Below are 14,113 nucleotides of genomic sequence, written 5' to 3'. Positions count from 1 at the left end.
TGCTGCACCTGCATACTAACTTTTTGATTTTCTTGCACTAGGACCCCCAGATCCCTTTGTACTGCAGTACTTTCCAGTTTCTCGCCATTAAGATAAAAACTCGGTCTCTGATTTTTCCTGTCAAAGTGCATAACCTCACATTTTCTAATATTGTATTGCATCTGCCAAATCTCCGCCCACTCACCCAGCCTGTCTATATCTCTTTGTAGGTTTTTTTGTCCTCCTCACTCTCTACTTTCCCTCCCATCTTTGTATCATCTGCAAACTTTGATATGTTGCACTCGGTCCCCTCCTCCAAATCGTTAATATAGATTGTAAAGAGTTGGGGACCCAGCACCGACCCCTGCGGTACACCACTGGCAACTGGTTGCCAGTCCGAGAATGTACCATTTATCCCAACTTTCTGCTTCCTGTTAGATAACCAATCCTCCACCCATGCCAGAATATTACCCCCAATCCAGTGATTCTTTATCTTGAGCAATAATGTTTAATGTGGCACCTTGTCGAATGCCTTCTTTAAGTCCAAATACACTACGTCCACTGGTTCCCCTTTATCCACCCTTTACGTTATGTCCTCAAAGTACTCAAGCAAATTTGTCAGACATGACTTCTCCTTCATAAAGCCGTGCTGACTTTGTCCGGTTAAATTATGTTTATCCAAATGTTCTGCTACTGTCTCCTTAATAATAGACTCCAAAATTTTACCCACCACAGGCGTTAGGCTAACTGGTCTATAATTTCCAGCCTTCTGCCTACTACACTTTTTAAATAAGGGTGTTACATTAGCAGTTTTCCAATCTGCCGGGACCTTTGCCGAGTCCAGAGAATTTTGGAAAATTATTACCAAAGCATCCACAATCCCTGCAGCCACTTCCCTCAAGACCCTCGGATGTAAGCCATCAGGTCCAGGGGATTTATCCGCCTTGAGTTCAATTAATTTACTGATTACCAATTCCTCAGTGATTTTAATTGTATTTAGTTTCTCCCCGCCCCCAGAGCCCCCTGTTTGTCCAGTGTTGGGATATTCTTAGTGTCCTCTAGCCTAAAGACGGAAAAAAAATATTTGTTCTGAATTTTTGCCATCTCCATGTTTCCCACCATTAATTTCCCGGTCTCATCCTCTGAGGGAACTATGTTTGCCTTAGCCACCCTTTTTCTTTTTATATAGCTGTCGAAACTCTTGCTGTCTGTTTTTATATTTTTTGCTAATTTATTTTCATAATCTATCTTCTCTTTCTTAATCAATCCTTTAGTTACTTTTTGCTGTCTTTTGAAGACTTCCCAATCTTCTATCCTCCCACTAAGTTTGGCTACCTTATATGTCCTTGTTTTTAGTCGGATACTATCCTTAATTTCTTTACTTAGCCACGCATGGCTGTCATTTCGTTTACACCCTTTTTTCCTCAGTGGAATATATATTTTTTGAAAGTTGTAAAATAACTCATTAAATGAGCACCATTGCTCATCTACCGTCTTACCCTTTAATCTATTTTCCCAGTCCACTTTAATCAAGTCCGCTCTCATACCATCATAGTCTCCTTTATTCAAGCTCAGTACGCTTGTTTGAGAACCAACATTCTCACCCTCTAATTGGATATTGAATGTAACCATATTATGGTCACTCATTCCCAGGTGATCCTTAACTAGGACATTATTAATTAATCCTCTATTACTCTATCACTGATCCTCAAAACCAGAGGATACAATGATTCTCTATTACTCGATCACGGATCCTCACAACCCGAGGTTACAGTAATTCTCTATTACTCTATCACTGATTCTCACAAACAGAGAATACAGTAATTCTCTATTACTCTATCAAACAACTTCATGTTTTGAAATTTAAATCTCCTCATATCCATTTCCATAGAAAAATTCCCGGAATTTTACATCTTTCCTCATACAGTGCACCTTTCCTGGCCTCATTCCAGAGAATCCACATTGTGCTCTCTGTGACTTTAATGTTGTTTGTACAATGAGGCTTCACTGAGGAGTGGGTAAAAGGAGGACTGGCAAAACCTTGGTTAACGATTGAGTTTAAGGAGGTTGTAAAAGGAGGAGAAGCAAATGGAGAGACGGAGGGGATAAGGTGGTTTTCGAGAGTAGAATTTAGATGCCTGAAGGAATGGTCACCAATGGTGGGATTAAGAGAGTGGAGGATGGTAAAATATAACTACTCGGATTTATATAGCGGATTTAACATCGATAAATATCTTAAGACCATTTACTGATGTATAATCAGATAAAAATTGACCCAAGACCAAAGAAGAAGGTATTAGGAGGGATGTCAAAATCATAAAGCAAGAGATGGCTTTCATGGAAGATCTAAAAGAAGCAAAGAACTTATTTTTATATAGCGCCTTTCAAGATCTCAGGACATTCCAAAGCGCTTTGCAATAAATGAAGTACATTTTGAAGTGCAGTGACTGTGGTAATGTAAGAAAATGTGGCCCGCTAATTTGCACAAGGAAAGTTCCCACAAACTGCACTGAGATAAATGACCAGAAAATCAGTTTACAGTAATGTTGGTCGAGGGTTAAATAAAGCCCAAGACACCAGGGAGAACTCCTCTGCTATTTTTCGAATATTGCCGTGGGATCTTTTACACGAGACGGCAGATGGGCCCTCGGTTTATCGTGTGCTCTGAAAGTTGGCACCTCCGACAATAAAGTTCGCCCTCAGTACTGGACTGCAGTGTCAGCCTGGATTATGTGTTCAAGTCTCTGAGGTGGGACTTGAATTCACAACTTTCCAACCTCAGAAGCGAGACTGCTACCACTGAGACACGGCTGGCGCCTGAAAGAGGGAGAGGGAGATGGAGGGGCATCGGGAGGGAATTCTGGAGCGTGGCTGTGGCTGAAGGCACGGCTGTCAAAGTGGGGCAAATGGGCTGAGGAGGCACAAGCGGCCAGAGTTGGAGGAGCAGAGTATTTGGCAGGGACTGCAGGAGGAGGTGAAAGAGATAGCGAGGCGTGAGGCCCGGGTGGATTTAAGTGCAAGAAAGAATAAAAATGAACTGCAGGCTTACGAGACTGGAAGTCAATGAAGGTCAGTAGGACCTGGATGATTGGTGAGGGACTCACCAATCGGAAAGAGAGGGTTGCGGATGGACCCTGTGGCAAGTATGTGGAGTTCGTGGGGTCAAAGATCATGACTTCCCAATTTTTAACTGGATGAAATTGTGGCTCATCGAAAGCCGAATATCGCTCTGACAACTCAAAGACATTGCATGGGAGAAGACAGGCGGTGGTTTTGTCAGTGTACATCTGAAAGCTGATCCATGTCTGCGGACAATGTCACCAAAGGGCAGCATGTAGATGAGGAAGAGGAGGGAGCCAAGGATTGAACCTTTCGAGACATCAGAGATAACGGTGATAGGGTGGGAAGAGAAGCTTCTCCTGGCTATGATCAGATTGGTGAGTGGAACCGAGAGAGAGTGGTCCCACCACCAGAGGCCCAGGATCAATGAATGCGGAGGTCATGGGTGGGTTTCCTGTAGGTGTGGAGGAGTGGACGGAGATGGGGAGGGGAAGGCCATGCAGGGATTTAAACCACAGGATGAAAATGAATCGTCAGGAGTGAACTTGGTCAATACAATGATATGAAAACTGTAAATGAAGCCGCTCATTTGTTGTTGGACCAGTCCTTTCTGAGCACAGCTTTTAACTTTATTACTGAGAGAGGTCTCATTAAGACAAGGTTCTGAACTTTGAGATGTTTGTGATATATCCATGTCATTATTTACACTGAAGACAAAGCTGCAGATGTAATGTGTTTGTTCAGCCGACTGTAACTAATAGCAATGATCAGGGGTATAACCGTGTCAGTGGAAATTTATCCCCTGTATAAATCAGGGCTTGTTGCAATGTGTCAGCTCAGAGTGCCTGCCGGAACTGCGGTTTTCAGATCAACAGAAGTCACTGCTTCTCACAGAAATGGGATATCCAGTAATGTCCCAGATAGAACGCATTTACTATCCTGTTCTTGCAGGCATTGGAGTCCCGGGTAAGCCGTTATCTCATCTGTGAATATTGTAAATCGCTGTTAACTGTGCTGCTTTACTTGGTTAATTATTTTCCTCCCACCATGTTTTACACAACCGCCTTTTCTGTTCCATCAGTTGGATGTTGGAATATTTAAAGTCGCTGCTCTTTTGGTTTTGCATTATATCTCTAATGAACGTTTCATATCCAACCCTGGCATTGTTACTGGATTATTCCCTGCACTGAATGTATTGGAATCAGGTGTCTGGGCTAAGAGCTGGTATCAGACCATCAGGAGCCATTAATTGCTTCATGTTGTGGAACTAACCTGCCATGGAATATTTTTTCATAAATGTGTTTTCAGTGATTGATAATGAGACAGCTCACGGTCTCAGTGTTACAAGGAGGCAGCGCAATGTTCTCCCTCTTCAATAACATGGTTCAGTTTAACTGGGATTTCAATGTATTTATTGGTTGTCAATGTTATGAATTACTATTTCATTATGTGTGTATCTCACGCATCTCCAGAGGTCTGGCTACTGAACTGAGTTTGCTGCTGATTCTTTCACATCTCATTCTCTGTTCCATTGTGGATGAATTCACTTTAATATGCAATGTTTTGAGGTTATGTTGTATCAGTTTGCACTTCATCTGTTGGAATCAGGAGCCCTTCTATTTATCTGCAGATTATGAGCAGCAGCGGTGATGTTGGCGTATTTTTCATTGAACAATGCCGCCATCTAACGCTGTACTTTATGATTACAGGAGAAGGAATTTCAATTCTGGCGATGTGTTTCTGGAACATGCATTGTAGATGAAGTGAACAGTGTGGGTGAACAGGTGGAGACTTGAATGATCTGTAGAAACATTAAACTGTTCACAGAGGATTCACCATTTAACAAACGGACACGAAGAATATGATCGTTGGAACACGGGACTGGTGGAGAGAAAGCAGGCGCAGGATGTTCGGATTTACTCGGATGGGAAAAGGGGCATTGAGAAAGAGAGTCGAGAGAATGCAGAGAGATAGAGAGGAGCGATAGACAACGCGACTGAGAAGGAAAACGAGAGGGAGGGGGAGAAGGAACGAAAGAGAGAGACAGATAAAGAGAGAGAGAGAGAGAGAGCGGCAGCGTTGTGAATTATATATCGGAATGAACTGCTGAAATTTGCAGTACAATTATGCAGAGGAAATGAGACTTGAAGGTGTTATTAGGATGTCGTCGATAGATGTGTGAATTTTATTGTACTCGTGCCGGATGTTTTTAACCCTATCAGGTCCTCAGTCTGTTTATGTGAATGTTCCACTTACTTGTTTAATGACTGAATACATGAACATAATTGAAATGTAATTAAAGAATAAAATCAGCCATTTGTTGATCCTATTGGATTATTAGGATACTGTATTCTAAAAATTGTGTGTCAACTTAATTCAATAAAGAACGAGGCTAATTTAATTAATGCCTTTTAATTTAATTATAATTGAATGTGCAAAGTAAATTTATTGACCGCGTTATATAAAAAAACCGAGATTTTTGTTTAGATAAACATAAAAATTAAAGGTTGAATTCATTAATTCCCTCGAACACCCTCCTCCAGTCTCTCCCTGTGAATCACAGCCTCTCCTCCCACTGCATTGAATCCTCTGTCTCCTCATCCGTTGATTCAGTTTAACCGCTTTCCCAAATCATCTGCTACTCACTCCCCTCCAGCTCCTACATGTCTTTTTCCTTGTCTTCCTCCCAATCTCACTCACTGGCTCAGCCTCCAGCTGTCTTTTCCAATCCGAACAGAAGCCTGAAACACACCGCCGCGGATATCGGGCTTTCCCGTTTTGTGCCACCCCCTGTCAGCTCTCTGACCCCAGAGCAACAAACCAGCAGCACTTACCCCTGTCCCCTCACCTTCCCGGCCCGCGCTCTCTCCCCCCTTCGTCTGGAGCCCAACTACGTCTTCAATACGTTGCATTCCTCCGTAAAACACCTTCTCCCTTCCCCACCGCCACTGCGCCCTCATTCGGCCCTTCCAGTGGATCCGGTGCTCACTTTATTCAATTTCCATATCAATTTCCCAATTCATTATTGATCATTGTATTTAAAAACATTTCTCTGCCCGAAAGCGCTGCCCAGGTCAGTGAATCAGTTTCCAACGTTTGATGCAGCGACAAAGCTGGAAATTTCACCCCAGATCCTGTCAAACTGCTGCTTTGGCTCCAGGTCTGATCAGTAATTTCTCTGCTTCCGTTTCTCTCTCTTACAGTTAACTTGGTGGCGATTGCGATCCTGTCCCGAGGAAAGTGCGGACTCTCCAAATGTATCACTCGTTACCTGGTGGGAATGGCAGCGGCCGATCTCCTGGTCGTTATCACTGATGTCCTAATGTGGCGCATTGTTGTTATTCATTTCCCAGTTTCATTCTTGACCATTACCCCCGTGTGCCGTCTCATTGCCAGCCTGAGTTTAGCAGCCACAACGGCCTCTGTATGGTTCACAGTGGTTTTCACCTTTGATCGATTTGTGGCCATTTGTTGTCAGAAGCTGAAAACAAAATATTGCACCGAGAAAACGGCGGCTGCTGTTATCGGGGTGGTGAGTGCGCTGAGCTGTTTGCTAAACATTCCCTGGTACTTTGCATTTGACCCGGAATATATAATGGACAATGTACCCCGGGGTTGTGTCTTGAAACCGACCTTTTTCACTTCAACTGCATGGGCAGCGTTTGACTTGTTTCATCTTGTGTTAACGTCTTGTCTCCCATTCATTCTGATTTTGCTGTTCAATGTTCTCACCGCCAGGCACATTTTAGCGGCCAGTAGACTCCGCCGGAGACTCCGGGGCCGCAGCAATGGAGAGAATCACAAGGATCCAGAGATGGAGAATCGAAGGAAATCCATAATTTTACTCTTCAGTATATCAGGCAGTTTTATATTGTTATGGAGCGCAGAAGTTTTTTATGTTATCTCTGTGCGTTTCACAAACGTCCAGAAATATATGACCAGTGACATTGAGTCAGCCGCATTCATGCTTCAACTCCTCAGTTCCTGCACCAACACGTGTATTTATGCTGTGACCCAGACTAAATTCAGAGAGGAGCTGAAGAACGGGGTGAAATACCCACTGAATCTAATTGTTAGATTAGTTAAATCATAGAAACGTCTCAAGACTTTTCATTCAAAATTAAATAAAGTGTCAGTTGGAGTAGATTTTTTTACGTTTGGCGGTGGAGTAAGATGGGCGGTAGCGGATCGGGCGCCCGTTTTTCGCCGCCCCTGATTTTACTATCTATTGACATCAATGAGTTCATTAAAGTAACTGATATCAATCAAATAGTTCAAATAAATTTGGATATACAAGACAGGAATTATATTTTACGCGACATATGCAGTGTTGTGAAATGATACAAGATGAGATTCTAACATGAAATGGTTTGCTGTTATTAGTCTGGAAATAATATGATTTCAATATTCAATGTTAAATCCTGAAATGAATAAACTCAAATCCTCCTTTTCGGTTGATGATTATTTCCCATCACACAATGCCAGGTGGGATGGACTGAGGGTGAGCTGTCAGGGTCAGACAGCGTCCTGTTCATTGGGACATTTGTTTTGACCAGAACAGAATAATAATGGACCAACACCCGGACCGTTACTAACTGGTAAAATATTAATGTAATTTCAAACTCCAGTGGTGCGTTCCGGAGATCGTTTCCTCTCTGAGCTGCTATGCAGCAGTGTTTACTCACTGCAGGGAGTTTAATGGGACATGAGGCTGGACCTGGTTGCACAGATCTATACGGAAACCGCCTGATACGTTTCCGAGATTATCAGGGGACAGGGGATTTCGCGCGATCGCAGCAAGTCAAGGGAAAGCTCTCCTGCTGCTCCTTGACCCACAAAATATCAGTTAAAATAAAACTTCTCAGTGTTCTGCACCACTCAATTCCCATCGAAAGGGCGGCTCCTCCACCCATTTGTAACCAACATTGAATAGTGTCCCGCGTACGTCATACTACTCCGATTTACGTGAGTAACCTAACACCTCCATCACCCCATTTCCACTGTGCTGTAAGGGCAGTTCCCCGGGACGCACACCGCGACAGAAAACAACTGCTGCTGGAAGACCATCAACTCAGTGAAGGAGGCCCTTTGGTCCACCCGATACCTGCTGGTCTTCCAGCTGAAGGACCTGCCCACGACCGAGTGTTGCTGACTGGCACACACCATGGTCCAGGAGTACGTGCTGTGGGACACACTGAAGCGAGGAGCAGCCTTCTCAAAGGCTCTATGGGGCAAGGCCACCGTGTAAGGACATTTCACTTTGTATTGTACAGCATGTATTAGAAGCTATGTACCGTGTGTTGAATTGTAATAATTGAATCGTAGTGTGTACGAGCTGTATTGTATTATTTTGAATTGTAACTGTGATATTTGCATTGAACTGTCTGTATCCATAAATGTTATGAAATAAAGTATATTTTTAAAAGTTCCAGTCTCATCGTGTCTGATGTTATTGGACAGTGAGTGGTGGAGATACAGCCGGACAGTACAAATATGGGGAGATAAACAAAGAGCATCTACTTCAGGCACCAGGTGAGAAATAGGATTAATGCCTTAATGATGAGAAACTAGGGACTGGAGAGGAGCAAAGGGGTTTGGGTGTCCAGGTGCACCAATCACTAAAAGTTATTGCACAAGTAAAAAAAAATAATGGTCCCAATTTCTAGGCTGTCATAACCCAAGGTATCGCTATCAGGTCCTTCGCCAACTCTCTGGAATTTGTTGATACAATCAGGCCCCATTGCCTCCCTTGCTGGGCCATTCCATGCATCCAGCACACTCTGCATTAAAAAAGGTTACATTAAATCATTCTGCTCATCCTATGCCCAAGGGAGAGAAGACTAATAGTGGCAGGAGGACACAGGAGGACCCAGGCCATCAGCCTGATATGAATTTGGACGTTTCTGTTTTTAATTCAGATTGTTGGATTTGAAATTTCTTCCCTTTCTTGTACCTTTATATTTTAATTTAATTATTGCAGATTTTGCATTTTTAAACAAATTCTTCAAACACTTTGCGCAGTGAGTGCTGACTCCGGGCCCTTTGATTGACAGCTCTCACCACCTCCCTCCCGGACCCCGGGCTGACTCCTCCCATCAAGTGACACGCGTCAGCGTCACTCACCTTAGCGCGTTGACGTCAAGACGCGGTCCTTGTGCCGGGGCCAGGAGGATGATGATGCGGGTCCTCGCCCGCCAAAGGGAGGGCCCGCACCCGGGAGTGGCCTGAGATGGGAGAGCGGGCTTGGCGGGGGTCGGGCTGACGGCTCCGGTGCTGGCTCTGAGAAAGAGGCCGCTCGGCTCATCGCGCCTTTGCCGGCTCTGTGAAGGAGGCCGCTCGGTCCATCCCGCCTGTGCCGGCTCTGCGAAAGAGGCCGCTCGGCCCATCGCGCCCGTGCCGGCTCTGTGAAAGAGCGATCCGATTAGTCCCACTCCCCTGCTCTTCCCCACAGTCCGGCAAATTTCCCCCCTTCAAGGATTGACCCGATTTCCTTTTGAAAGTTATTATTGAATCTGCTCCCACCGCCCTTTCAGGCAGTGAATTCCAGCTCAGAACAACTCACTGCCGAAAAACATTCTCCTCATCTCCCTCTGCCTCTTTTCCCAATTCCCTTCAATCTGTGCCCTCTGGTTACGGACCCTCCAGCCAGTGGCAAGAGTTTCTCCCCATCGACTCCATCAAAACCCCTCCTCATTTTCAACCCCTCGACTGCTGCTGTGACCCTGACTGTTCCTCCGCGGACATCAATATCTTCCCCACCTGTTTGCCGGGCAGTGAACCGTAAGTTTCTGTTCGTGTGTTACTACACTGGCTCCCGGTCCGACAATGTCTCGATTTTAAGATCCTCATCCTCGTGTTCAAATCCCTCCATGGTCCTCGCCCCCTCCCTATCTCTGTAACCTCCTCCAACCGATGTAATCTCCTCTGACAACCCCATCTCACTCCACCCTATCATGGATTCTACCCCACACATTTATCTCCGCCCACAGCCCATGTACACTCTACGGACGATCATTGCTGGGACACTCTGTCCTGTCATACACACAGTCAGTGTTGGGACACTCAGTCCTGTCATACACACAGTCAGTGTTGGGACACTCAGTCCTGTCATACACACAGTCAGTGTTCGGACACTCTGTCCTGTCATACACACAGTCAGTGCTGGGACACTCAGTCCTGTCATACACACAGTCAGTGTTCGGACACTCAGTCCTGTTATACACACAGTCAGTGCTGTGACAGTCTGTCCTGTCATACACACCGTCAGTGCTGGGACAGTCTGTCCTATCATACACACAGTCAGTGCTGGGACACTCTGTCCTGTCAGACTTGGACGTCTTGTATATCCATCTTTTAAAATGTATAGGAACCCAGTTATAAGGTGTATTCTACTCACCTCATAATAATCTTCAATCAGCTTGTATTATCATCAAGATATCAAGCACTAGACACACTGTCTTTAAAGGAACGCTGATTTATTTGACTCTTGTAAAGAATACTAAACTCCAGCCCAGTTAAAGGGGTTATTAACATCAGAAACAAACCCCAAGTGTCAGGATGAACATGGTTCAGTCCTGGATGTGATTTACAGCAGCGATAGCAGCAGAATCCAACCCCTGCAGTCACATGTGAACCAGCTGGTGTTTCAGCAGGTGGGATGATTGAGTGAATCCATTCCCACACACAGAGCAGGTGAATGGCCTCTCCCCAGTGTGAATACGTTCGTGTGTGAGCAGATTCCACTTTGTTTTAAAGCTCTTCTCACAGACCGAACATTTCAGGGATCTCTTATCAGTGTGAACAATTTGATGTTTAATGAGGCTGGATAACTGAGTGAATCCTTTCCCACACAGCGAGCAGGTGAAGGGCCTCTCCCCAGTGTGAGTCCGTTGGTGTTTCAGTAGATCACTTTTTCTTTTAAAGCTCTTCTCACAGTCAGAACATTTGAAAAGTCTCTTATCAGTGTGAACAAGTTGATGTTCAATGAGTTTGGATGAACGAGTGAATTCCTTCCCACACACGGAGCAGGTGAACGGCCTCTCCCCAGTGTGAACTCGTTGGTGTGTAAGCAGATGGGATGACTGGGTGAATCTATTCCCACACTCAGGGCAGCTGAACGGCCTCTCCCCAGTGTGAGTCCGTTGGTGTGCCAGTCGTTCCGTTTTACTTTTAAAGCTCTTCTCACAGTCAGAACATTTGAAATGTCTCTTATCGGTGTGAACAAGCTGATGTGTCAGAAGACTGGATGACTGAGTGAATCTCTTCCCACACACGGAGCAGGTGAACGGCCTCTCCCCGGTGTGACTGCGTCGATGAGTTTCCAGAAGGGATGGGAATCTGAATCCTTTCCCACAGTCCCCACATTTCCACGGTTTCTCCATGGTGCGGGTGTCCTCGTGTCTCTCCAGGTTGGACGATCAGTTGAAGCCTCGTCCACACACACACAACACGTGTACGGTTTCTCCCCACTGTGAATGGTGCGATGTTTTTTCAGGCTATGTGACTGGTTAAAGCTCTTTCCACAGTCAGTGCACTGGAACACTCTCACTCGGGTGTGTGTGTCTCGGTGTTTTTCCAGTTACACTGATGTTTGAAATCTCTTCCCAGAGACAGAACAGACAAACATTCCTCCTTCTATATTCAAAGGCAGATGATCTTCAGGTGCTGGTGATTTGAGTGACTGTCAGATCTTGATGTGATGTTTGGTTTGAGTTTCCCGTCTGCAAATCCTCCCCTTCTAATACTCTGTAAAAGGAGATGACAAAAGTCCTCACTGTGAATACAGGGAATAGAGGATAGAAATTCAGAAAAGGCAATTCCAGTTTCTATGGAACATTCTTCCCGCTCATTCCCCCAGACTGTAAATCCCCGCCCTTCACACTCACCCTCCTCCCTCTGCTGAAATCGAAACCCATCGCACCATCTCCAACATGTTTCCTTCTATTTATGTTTTCACTCCCCCTGAAGGCCCTAACTCTGACTGGGTTCAGTTATACACTCACTGGTTCCCCTCCCTCTCCTCCCCTGAAGGTCCTGACTTTGACTGAGTTCAGTTCTACACTCACTTGTTCCCCTCCCTCTCCTCCCCTGAAGGTCCTGACTCTGACTGGGTACAGTGGTACACTCACTGGTTCTCCTCCCTCTTCTCCCCTGATGGTCCTGACTCTGTCGAACTGAACCTAGCCGGAGTCAGCACCTTCAGGGGAGGAGAGGGGACGCGAACCAGTGAGAGTAGAACTGAACCCAGCCACTCAATGGTTCCCCACCCTCTCCTCCACTGAAGGTGCTGACTATGGCTTGGTGTTTATGCTCTCATCCTCTTTTCGACACTATGTCGCTCCCTATAGCTGGCTGTAAGTTGTCCATCTGTGATATCTCCCACTTTTGGTGATTTTGGCTCCCTGACCAGTCACCATCACTCCCTGACCAATCACCATTTCTACTTCAATTATAGACTCTCCCTGACCCGTAACCATTTCTCCTTCATTTACAGATATTCCCTGACCAGTCATCCTTTCTGCTTCATTTACAGACACTCACTGATCAATCATCATTTATCCTTCATTTAGAGACACTCCCTAACTCGTCACCATTTCTCCTTCATTTGCAGACACTCCCTGATCAGTCACCTCCTCTCTCCACATCTCCCTCCAGATGTCCTTTCAATTGTGAACAAGGCCCTTGCCATCCACAACCTTATTACTGATGGCTGCATTTAGCAATATAGGAACAAGAGTCAGCCATTCAGCTCCAGGAGCCTGTTCCGTCCTTCAATTAGGTCATGGCTGATCTGTATCTTAACTCCATCCACCCGCCTTGATACCATAACCCTTAAAATCCTTGTCAAACAAAAATATATCAATCTCAGTTTTGAAATTATCAATTGACCCCCAGCCTCAACAGTTTTCAGGGGGAAGAGAGTTCCAGATTTCAACTACCCTTTCTGTGAAAAAATGCTTCCTGACTTCACCCCTGAACGGCCTATCTCTAATTTGAAGGTGATTCCCCCTTGTTCTAGACTCCCCCACCAGAGGAAATAGTTTCTCACTATCTACCCTATAAAATCCTTTAATCTTCTCCAACACCTAAATTAGATCACACCTTAATCTTGTATATTCAAGACAATACAAGCTTAGTCGATGCAATCTGTCCTCATAATTTACAAAAATCATCACTGTAAGTACAGGTTAGAAATTCACAACAGACAGTTCTGGTTTCTCTGGAACATTCTTTCCGCTCTTGCACCTCCAAAGCTGTAAATCCCCCGTCACACACACTCTTCCGCCTTGCCCCTATGAAGCTGTAAATTCCCCGTCCAACACACTCTCCCTCCTTGCCCCTATTAAGCTGTATATCCCCCGTCCCACACACTCCATCCTTGACACGTCCTCGCTGTTTGAAATCCAGATTCATCGCAGCCTCAATTTTTCTCCCATTCTCTCCTGAAGGTGCTGCGTGATGGTGGGGTTCGGGCCCAGTCACTGTTTGCCCTCCAGTACCCGGCCAAGTGGTAATTCTGTACTTGTGAGCCGATATACCGAGCTGTCAGCATTTCTACCATGGGGAGCAGCACAGCCACCGTCCCTGGCTGATTCTGTCCGGTAACGCGGAGGCCAACGGGAGCAGCTCAACAACAACCTGCATTTACACTGAGCGGAGTCTCAGCAACACCGAGTGGGGCTCGGGGCCCGACAGGCGGCATCCCACGTCCGACCCGCCGCTTCCCGGTTTCTTCTCCAGTTTCCACCGAGTCCGACTCGAGACAAACCACAGGAGCGACGCGCTCCCAAAATACAATGCGGGCCTGGGTAGCATGCGCAGCCTGACCAGGAAATCACCGCGTTGGAGAGATAGAGGGGTTTCTGGGGCGCGGGGGATTGTGGGGCCTCCGGCCGCCATTGCTCGCCGGGTGTCGATCAGTGTTTTATTGCCCAAGTTGCGCACAGAACCGTATCGAGAAATAGACACTGAGGAATTCAGAGCCGTTTTGCTGAACAGACACTCACGGTACAATGTAGAACAGTGTTTCTCAAACTATTTTTCTCGTTATCCAGTGGAAGAAAAACACTTCCCC

At 45.6% G+C, this 14,113-nt stretch overlaps 1 protein-coding gene across 1 annotated transcript in view; it reads right to left on the bottom strand.

Annotated features, from left to right (window-relative positions):
• Nucleotides 1–10,497: 10,497 nt before the first annotated feature.
• The window catches only part of LOC137312607 (zinc finger protein 271-like), a 62,375-nt gene continuing 58,759 nt past the window's right edge, over nt 10,498–14,113 (bottom strand). Inside the window, exon 7 of the mRNA XM_067979132.1 lies at nt 10,498–11,453. Within this exon, the coding sequence (XP_067835233.1) occupies nt 10,662–11,453 (792 nt within the window). The 3' untranslated portion in view covers nt 10,498–10,661. The remainder of the gene's footprint in view (nt 11,454–14,113) is intronic.

The sequence above is a fragment of the Heptranchias perlo genome, unplaced genomic scaffold (genome assembly GCF_035084215.1).
Source record: "Heptranchias perlo isolate sHepPer1 unplaced genomic scaffold, sHepPer1.hap1 HAP1_SCAFFOLD_43, whole genome shotgun sequence".
Classification (NCBI taxonomy): domain Eukaryota; kingdom Metazoa; phylum Chordata; class Chondrichthyes; order Hexanchiformes; family Hexanchidae; genus Heptranchias; species Heptranchias perlo.
Note: the sequence above shows the minus strand (reverse complement) of the source record. Positions and strands in the feature narration are given on the sequence as shown.